The 19351-nt window shown below is 53.0% G+C and overlaps 1 protein-coding gene across 1 annotated transcript in view; it reads left to right on the top strand.

Moving 5' to 3' along the window:
* EHBP1 (EH domain binding protein 1) overlaps positions 1-19351 on the top strand; it is a 273205-nt gene that overhangs the window by 44520 nt on the left and 209334 nt on the right. Inside the window, exon 3 of the mRNA XM_054383732.1 lies at positions 349-402. Within this exon, the coding sequence (XP_054239707.1) occupies positions 349-402 (54 nt within the window). The remainder of the gene's footprint in view (positions 1-348; positions 403-19351) is intronic.

A 19351-nucleotide genomic window follows, 5' to 3' on the forward strand; every position in this document is an offset into this window, starting at 1 on the left:
TATGATTCTATGATTCATCTTTTTTATTTTTTTCCCCTCTGGCTGAAAGGAATCAGAATTGCAGGGTTTTGGCTGAGTCCAGCTCTTGTTTGTGTCTGCAGGAGTCTTGATGATTGTCTTCATGTTGTATGTATGACATCCTCCCTGGCAGCTTTACCCCAGCTCACTCCTCAGCTCACTGACACCCACTGAAGCCTACACCCCAGCTAAAACATTTCTCCCTGTCATGTTCAGTGGCAAAAACATTTCTGTGAGCAGATGAAAATCTTGGCTGAGTTGCAGTTCCTTGCTCCCTGGGTTGTTTTGAGGCTGAAGCTCTCTGGTTTTGTTTTCTTTTTTTTGTCCTAGGATCCCCACGCTGAAGAGTTTGAAGACAAGGAGTGGACGTTCGTCATCGAGAACGTAAGCTGCAGCCTTCTTCTGGTGCTTCCATGTGTGCAAGACTGAACTCTTTCAAAGATTCAAGGGCATCCAAAGGCTGCAAAAGGCTGGAGTAAAATCTGAGCTGCTGAGGCACAGTGAAGCTTTGCTCTGTTGTAGTGAAGGCTTGGTAAAACCTGTGCTGGAGTGAGCAGTGAGGAGAGGGCAGCCCTGGGCTGCGCTGCCTGACTGCCTGCCCTGGCAGCAGCTTTACTTTGCTGTGAGCAGTGGAGTAAACAAGTCAGAGCTGGGCCATGACTCATTGTTTTATGGGCTGTGACACAGGGGTGTGCTGGCAGCAGGGCACTGAACAAGTCAGAGCTGGGTTAGGACATCTGCACCTCCCCAGGGCCAGTATGGAAGCAAAGGGCACAGCTTCCTCACCTGCCTTTTAGAGCTCAAGAAACTGAGGCAGGGTGGAGAGGTGAGACCAGCCATGGTCACCCCAGCCAAGAGCAGGAGAGGGGTGCCATGGCCCTTGCTCCCTGGGCTGCCAGTCTGTTTCTCTGTGGCAGCTGTCTGGGGCATGCAGTGAGAGCCCAAAGCTGGTTCCTGAGTCAGAAGCTTCCAGAGCTCCCCGGAGGGCTGTACAAACAAGACACTGCCAAGCAGCAGGGCTCAGCCCTGCATGGAGCAAGGCCTTCAGCAAGTGCTCCTTTCCTGTCCCTGGTCTGCCTTGGGCTGCAGCTTCTACTCAGGGGGCCAAAAAATGGGGGAGCTGCTTTACCTGGAGTTCCTTCCAGAGGAAAGTGACTTGTGAAAGGTGTTTGGAAGGGCTGTGGTGGCAAGGCAGAGTGTTGATGTCTCAGGAAATAGTTTGGGTGTGGGCTGCTCCTCAGTGCCACCATTTCATTCTTACTTCTGCTGTGTTTCGACAACAGCTGCTGCTCCTCTGCTGAGGCTTTGCTGTGCCATACAGCACCCAGGTGGCAGGAAGCAGGAGGAGTTCATTTGCCTCACAATGCTGCTGCTGCTGCTTTCTTGTCATTGCCATAGACTCACAGACTCCTAGAATGGCTCAGGTTGGAGGGCCCCTCAGAGCTCAGCTACTCCAACCCCTGCCATGGGCAGGGACACCTCTCAGCTAGACTCAGCTGCTCAAGGTCTCATCCAGCCTGGCCTTCAACATCTCCAGGGAGGAGGCAGCCACAGCCTCCCTGGGCAGCCTGTGCCAGAGTCTCACCACCCTCACCCTGCAGAACTTCTCCCTCAGCTCCACTCTAACCCTGCTCTGCCTCAGCTTCAAACCATTCCCCCTTGGCCTGTCTCCAGACACCCTCAGCAAAAGTCTCTCTGCAGCCGTCCTGCAGGAACTTCCTCCAGGTACTTCCTGCAGGATACTTTCAGGCATTTCTAAGGTCCCCCCAGAGTCTTCTTCATGCTGAACACCCCCAGCTCCCTCAGCCTGGCTTCACAGCAGAGCTGCTCCAGCCCTTGGATCATCTTTTGTGGCCTCCTCTGGCCTCACTCCAGCAGCTCTGTGTCCTCCTTCTGCTGGGGACAGCAGAACTGGAGGCAGGATAGGAGGTGAGGTCTGGGCAGAGCAGAGTATCAGAAGTGTCCAAAGCTCAGGTTTATTCTGAACATCCAGAGGGGCTGTAAGCAAAGTGCTGAATGTAAACTTTTGTTTTTAAATGTCAGGCTTCTATTTCTGTCTGTGAGGCTGCTGAACACCAGCCACAGTTCACTTACAGCTTCCTGGGGCTGCCTTTGCTTTCTCACTTGATTTATTTTAGTCAGGGAAGTCTCCATCACCAATTGTTGCTGTCTGAGCTGCCCTGGCTAAAACAATGTCAGAGCACTTCTCAGCCAAGCCCTCTGGCTGCAGCTGGGTTTCCTGTGACACTGCAGCAGCAGTTTGGAGTGGGCACTGCAGACTTCATGTCCCCCTTTATGACCTCTGGTTTTGTTATGTCCTCTTAGGAGAGAGACAGGTGGCAGCAGTACAGCCACTGCCTGCTGTGCTTGCTCTCTGCCTCAGGTCTTCTCCCAGCTGCAGTGGTGCTTGCTGGGTGAGAGGTTGCTTGAGTTGATAGGAGAAAGGGACCTGGGAGTCCTGCTGGGGAGAAGGATGCCCAGGAGCCAGCAATGTGCTCTGGTGGCCAAGAAGGCCAAGGGAACCCTGGGGTGGATCAGAAGGGCTGTGGTTACTAGGTCTAGGGAGGTTCTCCTGGCCCTCTGCTCTGCCCTGCTGAGGCCACATCTGGAATACTGTGTCCAGTTCTGAGCCTCTCAGTTCAAGAAGAACCTCAGGGAACTGCTGGAGAGAGTCCAGCACAGAGCCCCAGAGCTGCTGCAGGCAGTGGAACATCTCCCTGGGAGGCCAGGCTGAGGGAGCTCTGGGGCTTGGAGCAGAGGAGCCTGAGGGCTGCCCTCATTGCTGGGGAGAAAGCTGTGCAGGGCTGGAGCCAGGCTCTGCTCAGGGATGGCCAAGGACAGCACAAGGGGCACTGGGGGCAAGCTGGAGCAGAGGAGGTGCCACAGGAGGGAAGAGAAGGCAAAACTTTGTCAGTGTGAGGCTGCTGGAGGCCTGGAGCAGGCTGTCCAGAGAGGTTGTGGAGTCTCCTCCTAAGACTTTTCAAACCCTCCTGGCTGTGTTCCTGTGAGCACTGCCCTGGGTGCTCCTGCTCTGGCAGGGGGGGTGGACTGGGTGATCTGTGGAGGTCCCTTCCAGCCCCTACCACTCTGTGATTCTACACTTGCCGTGCCCCAAAGCATTCCAGCCTGTTCCTAAAGCAGATGGAAAGGAGTCCAGCAGATACTGCTGATGGAGCAGTCTTTGGTTATGTGCAGACTTTGTCTTTGCTCTCTTACTGATGCTGTTAGTTCATGCCACAAGAACTGCCAAGCAGTCCTTGGTAGGTGGATATGTATCCATTGATTAAGCTTGGACTGGATGGTCTTGAAGGTCTCCAGCCAAAGAGAGTCTGTGATTGAGAGAGCTGGGGTTGTGCAGGCTGGACAGGAGAAGGCTCTGAGGAGACCTCGTTGTGGTCTTCCAGTGTCTGAAGGGAGCTCCAAGAAAGCTGGGGAGGGACTTTTTAAGGTGTCAGAGAGGGATAGGAGTGGGGGGAATGGAGCAAAAGTAGAAGTGGGGAGATTGAGATTGGATGTGAGGAATAAGTTGTTCCCCATGAGGGTGGTGAGAGCCTGGCAGAGGTTGCCCAGGGAGGTGGTGGAAGCCTCATCCCTGGAGGTTTTTACAGCCAGGCTGGATGTGGCTGTGAGCAACCTGCTGGAGTGTGAGGTGTCCCTGCCCATGGCAGGGGGGTTGGAACTGGCTGAGCCTTGAGGTCCCTTCCAGCCCTGACAATTCTGTGATTCTATGATTCAAGAATGCATCAATATTCCCTTCAGAAGAACACATTTGCAGTGAAATCGTGGAAAATTGCTAACCAGATGCACTGCAGACGTGAGTGAGAACTGAAGCAGCTCTCAAGCCGGTTGGGTTTCACTCTGTTTCCTTTCCTTTGGTTGTTGGGTGGTCTGGGTTTGGTTCGTGTGGTGTAACACCAGAGGAAGCTGGGGGTGGTGCCAAAGCTGCTCTACTTGGAAGCAGAGAGAATCTCTTTTCCAGGGTCACAGCTCCACTTAGTGGTGGATGGGAATTGGAGCCTCTGCTCACGGAGCCTGAGGCTGGGAGGGGTGGGAAGGTGCCTCTGGAGATCCTCCAATCCACCCTCCTGCTGAGGAAGGGGCACCCACAGCAGCTTGCCCAGGATCACAGTGGCCAGCTGGCTTTGGAAGCTCCTCAAAGGAGGAGACTCCTCAAAAAGGACAGCCTGCTCCAGGGCTCCAGCACCCTCACAACAAAGGATTTTCTCCTCATCTTCAGACGGATCCTCCTGGATTCCAGTTTGTGCCCATTGCCCCTTGTCCTCTCCCTGGGCACCCCTGAGGAGATGCCAGCAAGTTAGTCTCAGCAAGACTCAGCTGACCCAGGGGCACAAATCACTACCTGCTTGTTCAAAATCTGGGAGCAGAGGAGATAGGAAGCTGATCTCAGACCCTCAGTTGTCCCTTTCACCCCTTTCAGGGTTACAGGTGACTTTTCTGCTTGGAAAGGAACACATCTGGCATTGAACCTGACAAGGACAGGACATAGAATGCCTTAGGCTGGAAGGGACCTCTGAGATCAGTGTCAGCCAGGAGAGACCTCACCTCCAATCCTGCCTCCAGTTCTGCTGTCCCCAGCAGAAGGAGGACTCAGAGCTGCTGGAGTGAGGCCAGAGGAGGCCACAAAGATGCTCCAAGGGCTGGAGCAGCTCTGCTGTGAGGCCAGGCTGAGGGAGCTGGGGGTGTGCAGCCTGGAGAGGAGAAGGCTCCAGGGGGACCTCAGAGCTGCCTTGCAATAGCTGAAGGGATCCTGCAGGAAGGCTGCAGAGGGACTTTTGCTGAGGGTGTCTGGAGACAGGCCAAGGGGAAATGGTTTGAAGCTGAGGCAGAGCAGGGTTAGGCTGGAGCTGAGGGAGAAGTTCTGCAGGGTGAGAGTGGTGAGACTCTGGCACAGGCTGCCCAGGGAGGCTGTGGCTGCCTCCTCCCTGGGGGTGTTGAAGGCCAGGTTGAATGAAGCCTTGAGCAACCAACTCTAGTTGTGAGGTGTCCCTGGGCATGGCAGGGGTTGGATTAGATGGTATCTGAGGTCCTTTCCCACCTGAGCCATCCTAGGATCCTGTGATTCTATGAATTACTGAATGACCTTTTCCTATCTAATTACCTTTAAACACTTTTAAAAGCTGATTTTTTTTTAGCACCTTATTTATCTGGGATCAGTCAAGGAGTATTAAGTTGTGAGGCCATCTAAGTCTTCTCTCCTGTGCTGTGGTGGGTTTAGTTGTTTTGTTGTAGTTTACTTTGGGTTTTTTTTGGTTGGTTGGTTGGTTTTTGTTTTTCAGAAGCAGTGAGGAAAATTTTTGGCATTATTGGATATTTCTCTCCCACATGAAACACAGCACTCAGGCTGCCCTGGGAGTGCTGCTGAGTTGGATTCTGCCTGCATCCAGTGGATTGTGGCAGCTTCAAAAGCTGTATCAGAGCCGTGCAGTCTGTGACAGTCCTGAGCAAGCAGGCAGCTTCTGGGCTGCTGATTGAGCTGCAGTGGCATGAGAGGGGCTGACAGATGGAGACTGGAGACTGGAGACTGGAGACTGGAGCAGCTCTGCTGTGAGGCCAGGCTGAGGGAGCTGGGAGTGTTCAGCATGGAGAAGAGAAGGCTCTGGGGCGGACCTTAGAGCTGCCTGCCAGTAGCTGAAGGGATCCTACAGGAAGGCTGCAGAGGGACTTTTGACAAAGGTGGCCACTGGTAGGGCAAAGGGAAATGGATTTATATTGAAGGAGAATAGGTTTAGGATGGATCTTAGGAGGAAATTCTTCACTATGAGGGTAACAAGGCTCTGGAATGGATGCAGGCTGCCCAGAGAGGTTGTGGCTGCCTCCAACCTAGAGGTGTTCAAGGCCAGGTTGGATGAGGCCTTGAGCAACCTGTGCTGGTGGGAGGTGTCCCTGCCCATGGCAGAGGATTGGAACTGGGTGAGCTTTGAGGTCTCTTCCAAGCCAACCCATTCTGTGAATCTCTGAATCTACAGGAAATGTGGAAGAGTTTCCTATAAGGGAGCTGCAGAGCCTTTAAGACTTCACAACTATTTCTGGACTTTCCTGGAGTCACATCCACAATTAACCCCAATATGAGGCTTGTAGCATTCTGGGAAGAGAGGAAAGATGGAGCTACTGCAGACAGACAATGCAGGAGCAAAGTATTTCCCTCCCTGGAGACACTGGAGGGGGGATGGGTGCAGTGCTTGGTGCAGTATTATGAGCATGCCCCAAAGAATAGCAAGAAAACTCTGCAGATGCTGAGGGGTCTCATAGATGATGGTGATTAGATATCATGGACTCATAGCATGCTCTGGGCTGGAAGGGACCTCCAAAGCTCATCCAGTCCAACCCCTCTGCACTCAGCAGGGACATCCTCCACTAGATCAGGTTGCCCACAGCCCTGTCCAGCCTCCCCTTGAATTTCTCCAGGCATGGAGCCTCAACCACCTCCCTGGGCAGCCTGTTGCAGTGTTCCAGCAGCCTCCTGCTGCAGAACTTGTTCCTCACATCCAATCTCAATCTGCTCTGCTCTAGTTTGAAGCCACTGCCCCTGGTCCTGTCACTATCAGGAGGAAGTTGTGCCCAAGGAGAGTGGTGAGACACTGGCACAGGCTGCCGAGGGCTGTGCTTGAGGCCCCATCCCTGGAGCCATCCAAGCTCAGCCTGGCTGTGTCCCTGTGCAGCCTGCTCCATCTGGGGGTGTCCCTGCTGAGTGCAGGGGGTTGGACAAGATGCCCTTGGAAGCTCTGTCTCAGTGCAGTGTGTGGTGCAGGAGGCTGCTGGGTGTCCTTTGCACCACAACAAGTTTGGGGGCAGAGAATTCCTGTGCTCATTATTGATTCCCAGTAGTCAAGTACAGCTGCTTTCTACAACCATTTTGTTTAGTTCTTTGTTTTTTTTTTTTTTTCTAGGGGAAGGTGGGGGGAGAGAGGAAGGGAGTTGGAGGAGCTTATTTGCTGCTTGAAGGATCTGGAGGTGCTGGAAGGTGTCCAGAGAAGGGCCATGAGGATGAGCAGAGGGCTGGAGCTGCTCTGCTCTGGAGACAGCCTGAGAGAGTTGGGGTTGTTCAGGCTGGAGAGGAGAAGGCTCCCAGGAGACCTTCTTGTGGCCTTCCAGGATCTGAAGGGGACTCCAAGAAAGCTGGGGAGGGACTTTTGAGGGTGTGAGAGAGTGATAGGAGTGGGGGTAATGGAGCAAAAGTAGAAGTGGGGAGATTGAGATTGGATGTGAGGAAGAAGTTGTTCCCCATGAGGGTGGTGAGAGCCTGGCAGAGGTTGCCCAGGGAGGTGGTGGAAGCCTCATCCCTGGAGGTTTTTGCAGCCAGGCTGGATGTGGCTGTGAGCAACCTGCTGTAGTGTGAGGTGTCCCTGCCCATGGCAGGGGGTTGGAACTGGCTGAGCCTTGAGGTCCCTTCCAGCCCTGACAGTTCTGTGATTCTATGGTTCTGCAGCTTGTAGTGTTCAAGGCAGCTGATGACAGCTGCTGTCAGGGGTGTTCTCTGCCAGCTGGGGGAAGGAAGCTGATAAGCCCAGGCAGAGAGCTTTGGAAACCAAGCCCTGCTAGGACATTAGGGCAGGTGTGCAGGCAGCAGCAGTGTGCTGCAGCCTCTCTCATGGCAGATCAGCACACAGCAGAGCCACAGCCTGCAGGAGGCCTCTTCCCTTTCCCACATCAAATCCCGAGGAGGGTCAGGGTAATTGTTTTACAGTGAGGTTCTGATCATCCTCTAGGCATCAGCTGAGCTGAGCAACTTGCCTTTTATTAGAAAAGTGTTTGCATTTAGGCTTTTTCAGCTTGCCACTGTGGTGCTGTTTGTGCCTGGGTGGCTGTGTTCAGAGGGGGTTTCATCCCATCCCAGGTGTGTGCTAGCTCTCCATGCAGAATCATTATGTAAAGTGCCACCCTCTGGGGCAACAAAGGGATGGAGAAATCTCACTTTTGACCTCTGCAGTGTTGGAGCAGCTCTTGTTGCAGCCCTGTAGTGCAAAACATTCAGTGTGAAAAATAAGGGGGAGCGGAATGGTGGGACAAAAGGCAATGTGTTTAGTGAACAATAGTTTTGCCACCTTGGAAGGGACATGATGGTGAATGAAGTGTCCAGAGAAGGGCAGCAAGGCTGGGGAGGGGTCTGGAGCACAGCCCTGTGAGAAGAGGCTGAGGGAGCTGGGGGTGTTTAACCTGGAGAAGAGGAGGCTCAGGGCAGACCTCATTGCTCTCTACATCTGGGCTATCAAGAGAGACTTTAGGGCCTTGGGTCAACTGGTCAGGGGAGTGGGTGCACAGGTAGTGTTCTTTTCTGTCCTGCCTGCTGAAGGGACTAACTCAGAAAGAATGAGGAGGACTCATCTGCTCAACTCCTGGCTTCCAGACTGGTGCCTCCAGCAGGGTGGTGTGTTTTAAGAAGAGTGTGGCCAGCCAAGCCAGGGAGGTTCTCCTCATCCTCTGCTCTGCCCTGCTGAGACCTCATCTTGAGTACTGCATTCAGTTCTGGGCTCCCCAGTTCAGGAGGGACAGGGATCTGCTGGAGAGAGTCCAGTGGAGGGCTCCAAGGATGCTGAAGGGCCTGAAGCACTGCCTGGGGAGGTGAGGCTGAGAGCCCTGGGGGTGTTTAGTGTGGAGAGGAGAAGGCTGAGAGGGATCTGATCAATGTCTATCAATAGCTGAGGGCTGGGGGTCAGGAGGGAGGGGACAGGGACAGGCTCTGCTCAGTTGTGCACCTGGGATAGGCCAAGGGGCAGTGGATGGAAACTGCAGCACAGGAGGTTCCACCTCAACAGGAGGAGGAACTTCTTCCCTGGGAGGGTCCTAGAGGCCTGGAGCAGGCTGCCCAGAGAGGTTGTGGAGTCTCCTTCTCTGGAGCCTTCCCAGCCCTGTCTGGATGTGTTCCTGTGTGCCCTGTGCTGGATTCTCTGGTCCTGCTCTGGCAGGGGGCTTGGACTGGATGATATCTTTGGGTCCCTTCCAACCCCTGACATCCTGTAAGCCTGTGAGCCTGTGAACTACCTGAAGGGAGGTTGTAGCCAGGTGGGGATTGGCTACAGTGACAGAAGGAGAGGACACAGTCTCAAAGTGCACCAGGGAAAAGTTTGGGCTGGATGTGAGGAAGAAATTCTTCCCAGAAGGAGAGATTGGCCATGAGAATGTGCTGCCCAGGGAGGTGGTGGAGTCCCCATCCCTGGAGGTGTTTCAAATCAGCCTGGATGAGGCACTCAGTGCCATGGGTTGGTTGATCAGATGGTGCTGGGTGATAGGTTGGACTTGGTGATCTCAAAGGTCTTTTCCAACCTGGATGATTCTGTGATTCTGTGATCTGAGAGTCCAGCTGAAGCTATTGGTTGAGTGAAGACAATACCTGGCAGTTGCAGGTGGAAATAGATGTTAAAAAAGGGAAAAAGAGAATTAGAATCTTCATGATTGTGTCAAATAGGATAGGATTGTGCATGCATCCAGTTGGTGTCTGGTGAGCAGTGGTGTCCCCCAGGGATCAGTACTGGGCCCAGTTCTATTCAGCATCTTTCTGGATGACCTGGATGAGGGGATCCAGGCTACCCTTAGTACATTGGTGGATGGCACCTAGTTGGGGGGAGAGTCAGTCTGCTGGGAGGTTGGAAGACACTTCAGAGAGCCCTGATCAAGCTGGGTCAATGGGCTGAGGCCAGCAGGATGAGATTCACCAAGGCCAAGGGCAGGCTCCTACACTTTGGCCACAATAACCCCATGCAGGCTACAGACTGGAGATGAGTGGCTGAAGAGCAGCCTGGCAGAGAGGCACCTGGCAGTGCTGGGTGACAGCATCTGGGCAGGAGCCAGCAGTGTGCCCAGGGGGCACAGGAGGCCAATGGCATCCTGGCTTGTATCAGGAACAGTGTGGCCAGCAGCACTAGGGATGGAATTCTGCCCTGTGCTCAGCACTGGGGAGGCCTCACCTCGAGCACTGAGTGCAGCTCAGGGACCCTCACTGCAAGAAAGGTCTTGAGGTGCTGGAGCAGGTCCAGAGGAGAGCAACGAGACTGGGGAGGGGGCTGGAGGGAAAGGCTGATGAGGAGAGGCTGAGGGAGCTGGGGGTGGTTAGCCTGGAGGAGAGGAGACTCAGGAGGGACCCTATCACTCTCTACAGCTACCTGAAGGGAAGTTGCAGTGAGGTGGGGGTCAGGGTCTCTCCCAGGCCACTTGTGACAGGACAAGAGGGCATGGCCTGAAGCTGCACCAGGGGAGGGTTAGGTTGGAGGTTAGGAAGCACTTCCTCAGGGAAAGGGCCATCAGACACTGGGATGGACTGCCCAGGGAGGTGGTGGAGTCACCATCCTTGGAGGTGTTTAAGGAAAGCTTGGATGTGGCACTCAGTGCCATGGTCTGGTCAGTGTGGTGGTGTGAGGTCAGTGACTGGGCTTGGTGAGCTCAGAGCTCTATGCCAGCCTCAATGACTCTGTGATTGTGTGATGCAAGCAGTTGTAATGGAACTCAGAGCTTGTTTAAGAGGGGAGGCCAGCAGCAGAAGAGCAGGCAGCTGACAGCAAGAGCAGAGTGCTGGCTCCCTGCACAGCTTGGTTATTAGGAAAGCCATCTGGCAATGTCATAGCACTGAATGTTATTGTCTTCAGCCTCTTATCTGTGCTTGTAGCTGTCTTAATAGAGCTTAAGATAATGGACATTAATTGACCTCCATAATTTAATTGATGCTATTTCAGTCAAGGATTTTTTTTCCCCTCCCAGCACACTCTTCATTTCTGATCTTGTACCAGCAGTTTTCTTTCTTTCCTTTTCATGTGAAGTTTCTCTTTTATCATTGTTTTGCTTTATCTGGACCAAATCACTTCTGGAATCCTAGAACGGCTCAGGTTGGAAGGGACCTCAGATACATCTACTCCAACCCCTGCCATGCCCAGGGACACCTCTCAGCTAGACTCAGCTGCTCAAGGCCTCATCCAGCCTGGCCTTCAACACCCCCAGGGAGGAGGCAGCCACAGCCTCCCTGGGCAGCCTGTGCCAGAGTCTCACCACCCTCACCCTGCAGAACTTCTCCCTCAGCTCCAGTCTGACCCTGCTCTGCCTCAGCTTCAAACATTCCCCCTTGGCCTGTCTCCAGACACCCTCAGCAAAGGTCCCTCTGCAGCCTTCCTGCAGGATCCCTTCAGCTATTGCAAGGCAGCTCTGAGGTCCCCCTGGAGCCTTCTCCATGCTGAGCACCCCCAGCTCCCTCAGCCTGGCCTCACAGCAGCTCCATCATCAGTGGACTTCTTCTGGTTTAGCTTAAGTCTTCTAGCAGCCTGAGAGTGGGCTGGAAGGGTTGGGTGAATCAAACAGCATTGACTCAAGTGCCATAAAATGACACCTTGCAGCTCTTCACTGTTCTCTGGGGTTCCACATACTGGCATCAAGGTGAGATTAAACAGAATTTCTGCCAGCTGTGTGACCAGAGCTGCAACCCTGAGCTGCAAGAGTGCTTTTCTGAGCACACTGTTCAGCACTTAAGCAGTCACAGAATCAGAATGTGAGGGGTTGGAAGAGACCTCCAGAGATCATCTAGTCCAAGCCCCCTGCCAGAGCAGGAGCATAGAATCCAGCACAGGGCACACAGGAACACATCCAGACAGGGATGGAAAGGCTCCAGAGAAGGAGACTCCACAACCTCTCTGGGCAGCCTGCTCCTCATGAAACTCTGCTCATCTCTGGAGGCTCTGCATAGCTTCATAGAATAGATCAGGTTGGAACCGGAGGGGTGGGAGTTGGAAGGGACCTCCCAAGGTCATCCAGTCCAACCTCCCTGCCAGACCAGGGTCACCCAGGAACACAGCCAGGTGGGGTTGGAAAGGCTCCAGAGAAGGAGACTCCACAACTTCCTTGGGCAGCCTGCCCCAGGCCTCCAGCAGCCTCACACCAAAGAGGTTTCTCCTCACATTGAGGTGGAGCCTCCTGGGTTCCAGCTTGGCCCTGTTGTGTCTTGTCCTGTCCCTGGGCACCACCAAACCTGGAGAGCCTGGAGCCTTCCTCCTGACCCCCAGCCCTCAGCTATTGATAGACATTGATCAGATCCCTCTCAGCCTTCTCCTCTCCAGACTGAACAGCCCCAGGGCTCTCAGCCTCTCATGTTTCTTCTGTTTCCAGTGGCTTGAAGGAGCAAAGGCATCAGTGTGCCATGCTGGCTGTGAAACCTGGAGGTGCTGCAGTTGTGTGTTGCTGTTCAGTAGCAATATTTCTTCTGCTGGGCTCCTTTCTGTAGACCAGACCTGGGAACTAATTTGACTCCCCTTAGTGGAAGTGTGGCAGCTTGGCAGCATGAGGGGTGCCAGGCTCCAGAAGTGAATTTTCATACCCCATGTTCACAGCCTGGACAATAAACTGCCAGCATTGCCTCTGAGGCCTCTGCCTGTTAAAAACAGATTCATAGACTGAGAGAATGGGTTGGGTTGGAAGGGACCTTGAAGGTCATCCAGTTCCTACCCCCCTGCCATGGGCAGGGACACCTCACACCAGCCCTGGTTGCTCAAGGTCTCATCCAGCCTGGCCTTGAACACCTCCAGGGAGGAGGCAGCCACAGCCTCCCTGGGCAACTCCCCACCCTCACTCTCAAGCATTTCTTCCTCATCTCCAGTCCAAGTCTGCCCTCAAGCTTCAATCCATGCACTTTCTACTTTTCAGAGAATTTCTTTCAGGACTCTCAGTGTTTCCACCTACTTTTTATGATTTATACCATGAGAACCTTTTGCCCAGCAAGAGATGAGATGTAGCAAACTCTCTGAAGCTTTGCTCCCCAAAGCAAAACTCCTCCATGGAGCAATCCCCAGTCGTGGGATGGCACAGCACAAAAATACAAACCCATGGACAGTGTTAGCCAAACTGGAAGTGGGGTTGACATTTACGGGAAGAATTGTCTCTGTAAATATTCTCTGAGAGGGAAAAGAATTCATTGGCAGTTTTCTGATGAAGAGTGAGGAGATAGTTGAAAGGAGCAAGTTGGAGCTTTCTGAGGGTATGGAATCATAGAACTGCTTAGGTTGGAAAAGGCCTCCAAGGGCATCCACTCCAACCATCCACCCAACCCCACCATGGCCATCACACCATGGCCCCAAGTGCCATGGCCACGCATTTCTTGAACACCTCCAGGAATGTTGACTCCACCACCTCCCTGGGCAGCCTGTGCCAATCCCTGACCACTCCTGCAGCAAAGACATTGAAGAGCTACATAAATTCAGACCAGAATACCAAAAGAACACAGGAATCAAGTGCCATCAAAATCTCTCTCTGACCAAACCCTGCACATTTCCACCTCTCTTCTCCAACCCTGGGTTGGTGTTTTTTGGTTTGTTGTTTTTTTTTTTTTTTTTCCTTAAAAGGAGGGGCATAAGAGTCAAGAAAGAGGTAAAGTTAGTGCATGAGGAACTGTTTTCTGTGATGGAAAGGTGAGACCAAGGGAGACCATCTGGGCAGGTAGTGCAATACCCCCCAGCTCTGGGGCCAGCAACACAGGAGGGACATGGACCTGATGGAGAGGGTCCAGAGGAGGCCACAGAGATGCTGAGAGGGCTGGAGAAGCTCTGCTGTGGGGACAGGCTGGGAGAGTTGGGGCTGTTGAGCCTGCAGAGGAGAAGGCTGCAGGGAGAGCTCAGAGCTGCATTTCAATGTCTGCAGGGGAGCTGCAGGCAGGCTGGGGAGGGACTGTTGAGAAGGGCTTGGAGTGCTAGGCCCAGGGGCAGGGCTTTGAAAGTGGAGCAGGGCAGCTTGAGGTTGGAGCTGAGGAGGAAGTTGTGCCCAAGGAGAGTGGTGAGACACTGGCACAGGCTGCCCAGGGCTGTGCTTGAGGCCCCAGCCCTGGAGCCATCCAAGCTCAGCCTGGCTGTGTCCCTGTGCAGCCTGCTCTAGCTGGAGGTGTCCCTGCTGAGTGCAGGGGGGTTGGGCAAGATGCCCTGGGAGGCTCCCTCCCAACCCAGTGCAGTGTGTGGCTCTGTAATGTGGGCAGCAGGCAAGACAGGAGTGGAAAGCATGAGATGGACCAAAGCAGAATTAGAGGCAGGGAAAAGCTCTTATGAAGATAGATCCAGTAAGGACCAGTCCCCTCCATGCCAGGCATCAGGTGCTTGCTTCAGGAGCAGCCAGAGGAAGGAGCAGGATGAGTTGGGAGGGGGTGTATGTGGATTTTGTCTCTGTCTTCCTCAGTGAAAGGACAAGATGAATTATTTGGGAAATAACCCCAAAAATCTGTCAGCAAAGAATTACTGTAACATTTTATGTGCTTGTTGTTCCATGAATCATCTGTAGACATCTTCCCCATAATTATCTTTAATTCACTTATATAACTTTAATTATATATTGTAGAGGAGAAGCTCATTTATTAGGAAGGATTTGAGGTATTAACTAGACTGCATAAATAGGGGGGACAGAGGCTCTTGAGGAAGGATGTTGTCTCCAAGGGTATTTGAGAGGTTGGTTCATGGGGACTTGGTGAAATAGTTCTGGCTTTACTGCAGCCTCCTCCATCACTGCCTCTGCATCCATGCTCTGTGGGCTTCCCTTTGGGATCAAGCAACCCTCTGCTGCTTCATGGAAACCAAGCTCTTTATGTGTCTGTAGCTCTTCCCTCTTCTTGAAGTCCATCTTGGGGGTCCTAGAATCGTAGAGTGGTTTGAGCTGGAAAAGCCCTTTAGGATCCTCCAGTCCAACCATTCTCTAACTCTGCCAAGCCTGGGGCTGAGCCATGGCCCTCAGCACCACAGCTCTGTCTCTTTGAAACACTTCCATGGGTTGGGCATTCAACCACCTCCCTGGGCAGCATTTGCCAGCCTTTGAGAACCCTTTCAGCCAAGAAGTTTCTTCTCATGTCCAACCTCAACCTCCCCTGGGACACCTTAGGGTTATTTTGCAGGACCTCCTTTCACTGCAGATTTCTTCAACACCTGTCCTTACTTCACACCATTTTTATTGCATATATTGAGGGGATCAGAAACCATTTTGACCACGAGGAAGATAGCTACCAACAATGTCTTTGGCAGCTGTTTCCAATGCAAAGAGCTTTCAGCCCAGGGCTGCAGCTGCATTGTGGTTCTCTGACACTAAGATCACAGAATCACAGGACCACAGAAAGCATCCTGTTGGAGGAGCCCTCCAAGCTCATCCAGCCCAAGCCTCCAGCCAGCACTGCAGGGTCACCACCAAACCATGTCCCTAAGCACAGCTCCACAGGCTGCTGGAACACCCCCAGGGGTGGGGACTGCAGCACTGCCCTGGGCAGACCATTCCAAGCTCTGAGATCCCTTCCAGTGCAGAAATATTTCCTGAGCTCCAGACTGAGCCTCCCCTGGGGCAGCTTGGAACCATTGCCTCTGCTCCTGACTCTTGCCACCAAGCCCTTCCAGCCTTCAAGTTCACTATGAGTGTAGATGACCAAGTGATCTGTGACTGAGGTGGGCTTGAGGCTGGCTGTGGTGGCACAAGTGATTCTCCCCAGCTTTTGTGAAGCCCCTGCCCTGCAGCACCCTTTTTATCCCTAGTTGGGATGCAGCTCAGGGGCTCCTAAGGCTGTTCTTTTCTTCTGGTGTGCAGTGAGGAGTAACAAATGGCCTCAAGTTGCGCCAGGGGAGGTTTGGGCTGGATACAGGAAAAATGTCTTTGCTGCAAGAGTGGTCAGGGACTGGCAGAGGCTGCTCAGGGAGGTGGTGGAGTCACCACCCCTGGAGGTATTCCAGAAACCTGTGGCCATGGCACTTGGGCATGTGGTTTAATGGCCATGGTGGTGTTGGGTTGATGCTTGGAATGGATGCTCCTGGAGGGCTTTTCCAACCAAAACAATTCTGTGATTCTGTTCTATGAAGGAACCAATCCTGGAGCCTGCTGACCTGCACAGTGAGACACTGGGATGCCTCCTGTGTGCTGCTGCTGGCTGGGTCTTAGAATTTCTAAGCAAGGCAAGGAAATCACAGAAAGCCACCACCTCTCAGCATCCTAGTGTCCCTGCAAGCTTTAGATTGCAGGCAGAACTGAATCACAGAGTTGTCAGGATTGGAAGGGACCTCAAGGCTCAGCCAGTTCCAACCCCCCTGCCATGGGCAGGGACACCTCACACTCCAGCAGGTTGCTCACAGCCACATCCAGCCTGGCTGCAAAAACCTCCAGGGATGAGGCTTCCACCTCCCTGGGCAACCTCTGCCAGGCTCTCACCACCCTCATGGGGAACAACTTCTTCCTCACATCCAATCTCAATCACTCCTCCTCCATCTTTGTTCCATTCCCCCCAGTCCTGTCACTACTTCATATCCTTAAAAGTCCCTCCCCAGCTTTCTTGGAGCCCCCTTCAGATCCTGGAAGGCCACAAGAAGGTCTCCTGGGAGCCTTCTCCTCTCCAGCCTGCACAACCCCAACTCTCTCAGGCTGTCTCCAGAGCAGAGCAGTTCCAGCCCTCTGCTCATCCTCATGGCCCTTCTCTGGACACCTTCCAGCACCTCCATATCCTTCCTGGAACAGAGGCTCCAGAACTGGACACAGAGCTCCAGGTGGGGTCTCTGGAATCCATGCTGTCCATCCCGTGGTGGTGACCCCCTCTTACAGAGGCAGATTTGTCTTTGCCTCTCGAGCCGGTGGTGAGCTGCAGCCACTTGATGGCAGCCTGTGATTTGGGACCGAGCTCATTAGGGGCAGCCCAGCCGCGGCGGCTCCTGATGGAAAGGACGACGTCAGAACTAAAGACTGCAAGGTATCTGCTAAATGTAGAGATGAAATGAATGAAACAGCAAGGCTAAGCTTTCCTGACCCTTCGTGAGAGAATAGATGGAGGGGTGGGGGGGGAAAGGGAAGAATAAGCTATTGTGCCGAAGGGAGATGATGAAATTCAAGATCCACACATGTAATCTCTGGCTCAGCCTCTGAAATGTTAATCCCTGGGCTAGAATTATTTGAGCTGTAAGATTGCAATTTATCATCAAAATGGCACTGTGTCAAACAATCCCCCTTGTATGTCTGATGTTTGGACCCAGCCAATTTTAATACCAAATGTTTCACAGAGCACTGCCCCAACGTTTAAGCGGCCACTCATTAAGCTGGGGATGGTTTTGCTGGGCTTCCCTGCAGCCCTGGGAAGCCTCTGAGGTCCTCTTATTGCATGGAGCACTCTGATGGCCTTTTACTACCCACCCCTGGACTACCCCTGTGGTTCTGAGCAGCAGTGGCACTGCTTTATAGCAGTTGGAACATAAAGTGTGCCCAGGATGGGGTTGTCACAGAGTCACAGACTGTTAGGGGTTGGAAGGGATCACCAGAGATCATCCAGCACAATGCCCCTGCCAGAGCAGGATCACCCAGGGCAGATCACACAGGAACACAGCCAGGTGGGTTTGGAATATCTCCAGAGAAGGAGACTCTACACCCCTCCTGGGCAGCCTGCTCCAGGGTTCTGTCACCCTCACAGTGAAAACAAAATTTTTCCTCCTGTTATTTTGAGGTACTCAGTTAATTTTTTGCAATGAAGGAATCTGCCCCAGATTTGCTGATGGCTTCAGAAAATGGCCAGGCTTTGAGGGGAATGTTTTGCCAAGCAGTGGGAATGATAATTTTGAGGTTGCAACAAAGATTTTCTCATTAAGCTTTACAAGCTGGAATGCCCTTGAGGATTTTTTTCCCCTTCCTTGCTTTTAAAGAGTGCCAGTAGAGGGAGTAGGGAAAACGACCATCCCAGAAAGTCTGAAATATTCCACACTCAAATCCAGTCCCTTCTCCTTTAAAAATAGTAGGAGTCCATGCTGTTGTCTTGTCCTGAAAATAAAACACATCCAGCACCTTGAGAATGTGGAATCAGGAGAAGAGCCCACAGCCCCAGCTTGTTTCTCCGGCTCAGGAAGGTGTAAAGCAGCAGGGAGAAGAATATTTAAATCCCAAGCTATGTTTGGGAATCTGAACTGCACTCTTTGCCCTCTGGTACTTAGGGCCTGTTTGAAAAATCACCCCTGGGAATTTATTGCTACAGCAAAACCCAACACATTCCAGTGCCTCCTAAGAAATCCACTTCCCTGCCTTGCTTTTTGAAAGCAGCCTCTGTATAGATGTGCAGTTAATTGTGCAAGGCTTCTGCAAGCCTCAAAGGCTTAAGAGCTCACAGAGTCATGGATGGCAGCAAGTTGGGAGAGACCCTCCAGGGGCATCTTGTCCCAACCTCCCTGCACACAGCAGGGTTACCCCCAAATAGAGCAGGCTGCACAGGGACACAGCCAGGCTGAGCTTGGATGGCTCCAGGGCTGGGGCCTCAAGCACAGCCCTGGGCAGCCTGTGCCAGTGTCTCACCACTCTCCTTGGGCACAACTTCCTCCTGATAGTGACAGGACCAGGGGCAGTGGTTTGAAACTAGAGCAGAGCAGATTGAGATTGGATGTGAGGAAGAAGTTCTGCAGCAGGAGGCTGCTGGAACACTACAACAGGTTGCCCAGGGAGGTGGTTGAGGCTTCATCCCTGGAGATACTCAAGGTGAGGCTGGACAGGGCTGTGGGCAACCTGATCTAGTTGGGGATGTCCCTGCTGAGTGCAGGGGCTTGGGCTGGATGAGCTTTGGAGGTCTCCTCCAACCCAGAGCATGCTATGAGTCTATGATATCTAATCACCATCATAATCCATGAGACCCCTCAGCATCTGCAGAGTTTTCTTGCTATTCATTGTGCAGATTTTCCTCCTGGTGTCCAACCTAAGTCTGCCCTAAATCTGGGGGGAAGAAGTGGGGTTGGGTGGCTTGCATTTTTTTACTTGGGAAAGGTGAGAGGCTGAAGGAGGAGAAGGGAGGAAGCAGAATGTAACCCACACCAGCCTGGCAAACTCATCATCAGGCCTCTGCAGGGGCTGCTTTCAGAAGGTGCTGGGATTGTGAAACAGAAACTCTGTGGTGATCTCCCCATGTGTAAGAAGTCTCTTTTGGCCTGGTGGCAATGAAAAGCTCCTCTCCAAACGTGCCAGTGTCAACAAGACCTGCAGAGTCTGGGGCAACTTCGGGCAGCAGGTCCAGAACCGCGCTGGGGATCGTAGGCAGGAGCCAACAGGCTGTGAACTGAACTATGAAGGAGACATTTGTCTGGGAGTGGGACCTTTAGTGTTAATCCTCCCAACATTTCTCTGCTAGCATTTCACCATGGTATTTAGCCAGCAAATAGCTGAGGCTGTGCACCTGGGGAGCAGAGCAGCAGCGCTGGGTCCAAACCCTTGTGTGGCTTTGTCTTGTCCCTCGGTGGCTGGCGGCCTCTAGATCAGTCACAGAATCATCACAGAATCGACCAGGTTGGAAAAGACCTCACAGATCATCAGGTCCAACCTAGTACCTAATACCTAACACCTCCTCACAACCAACCCATGGCACTGAGTGCCTCATCCA

The sequence above is a fragment of the Indicator indicator genome, chromosome 9, assembly GCF_027791375.1.
Source record: "Indicator indicator isolate 239-I01 chromosome 9, UM_Iind_1.1, whole genome shotgun sequence".
NCBI classification, from domain to species: domain Eukaryota; kingdom Metazoa; phylum Chordata; class Aves; order Piciformes; family Indicatoridae; genus Indicator; species Indicator indicator.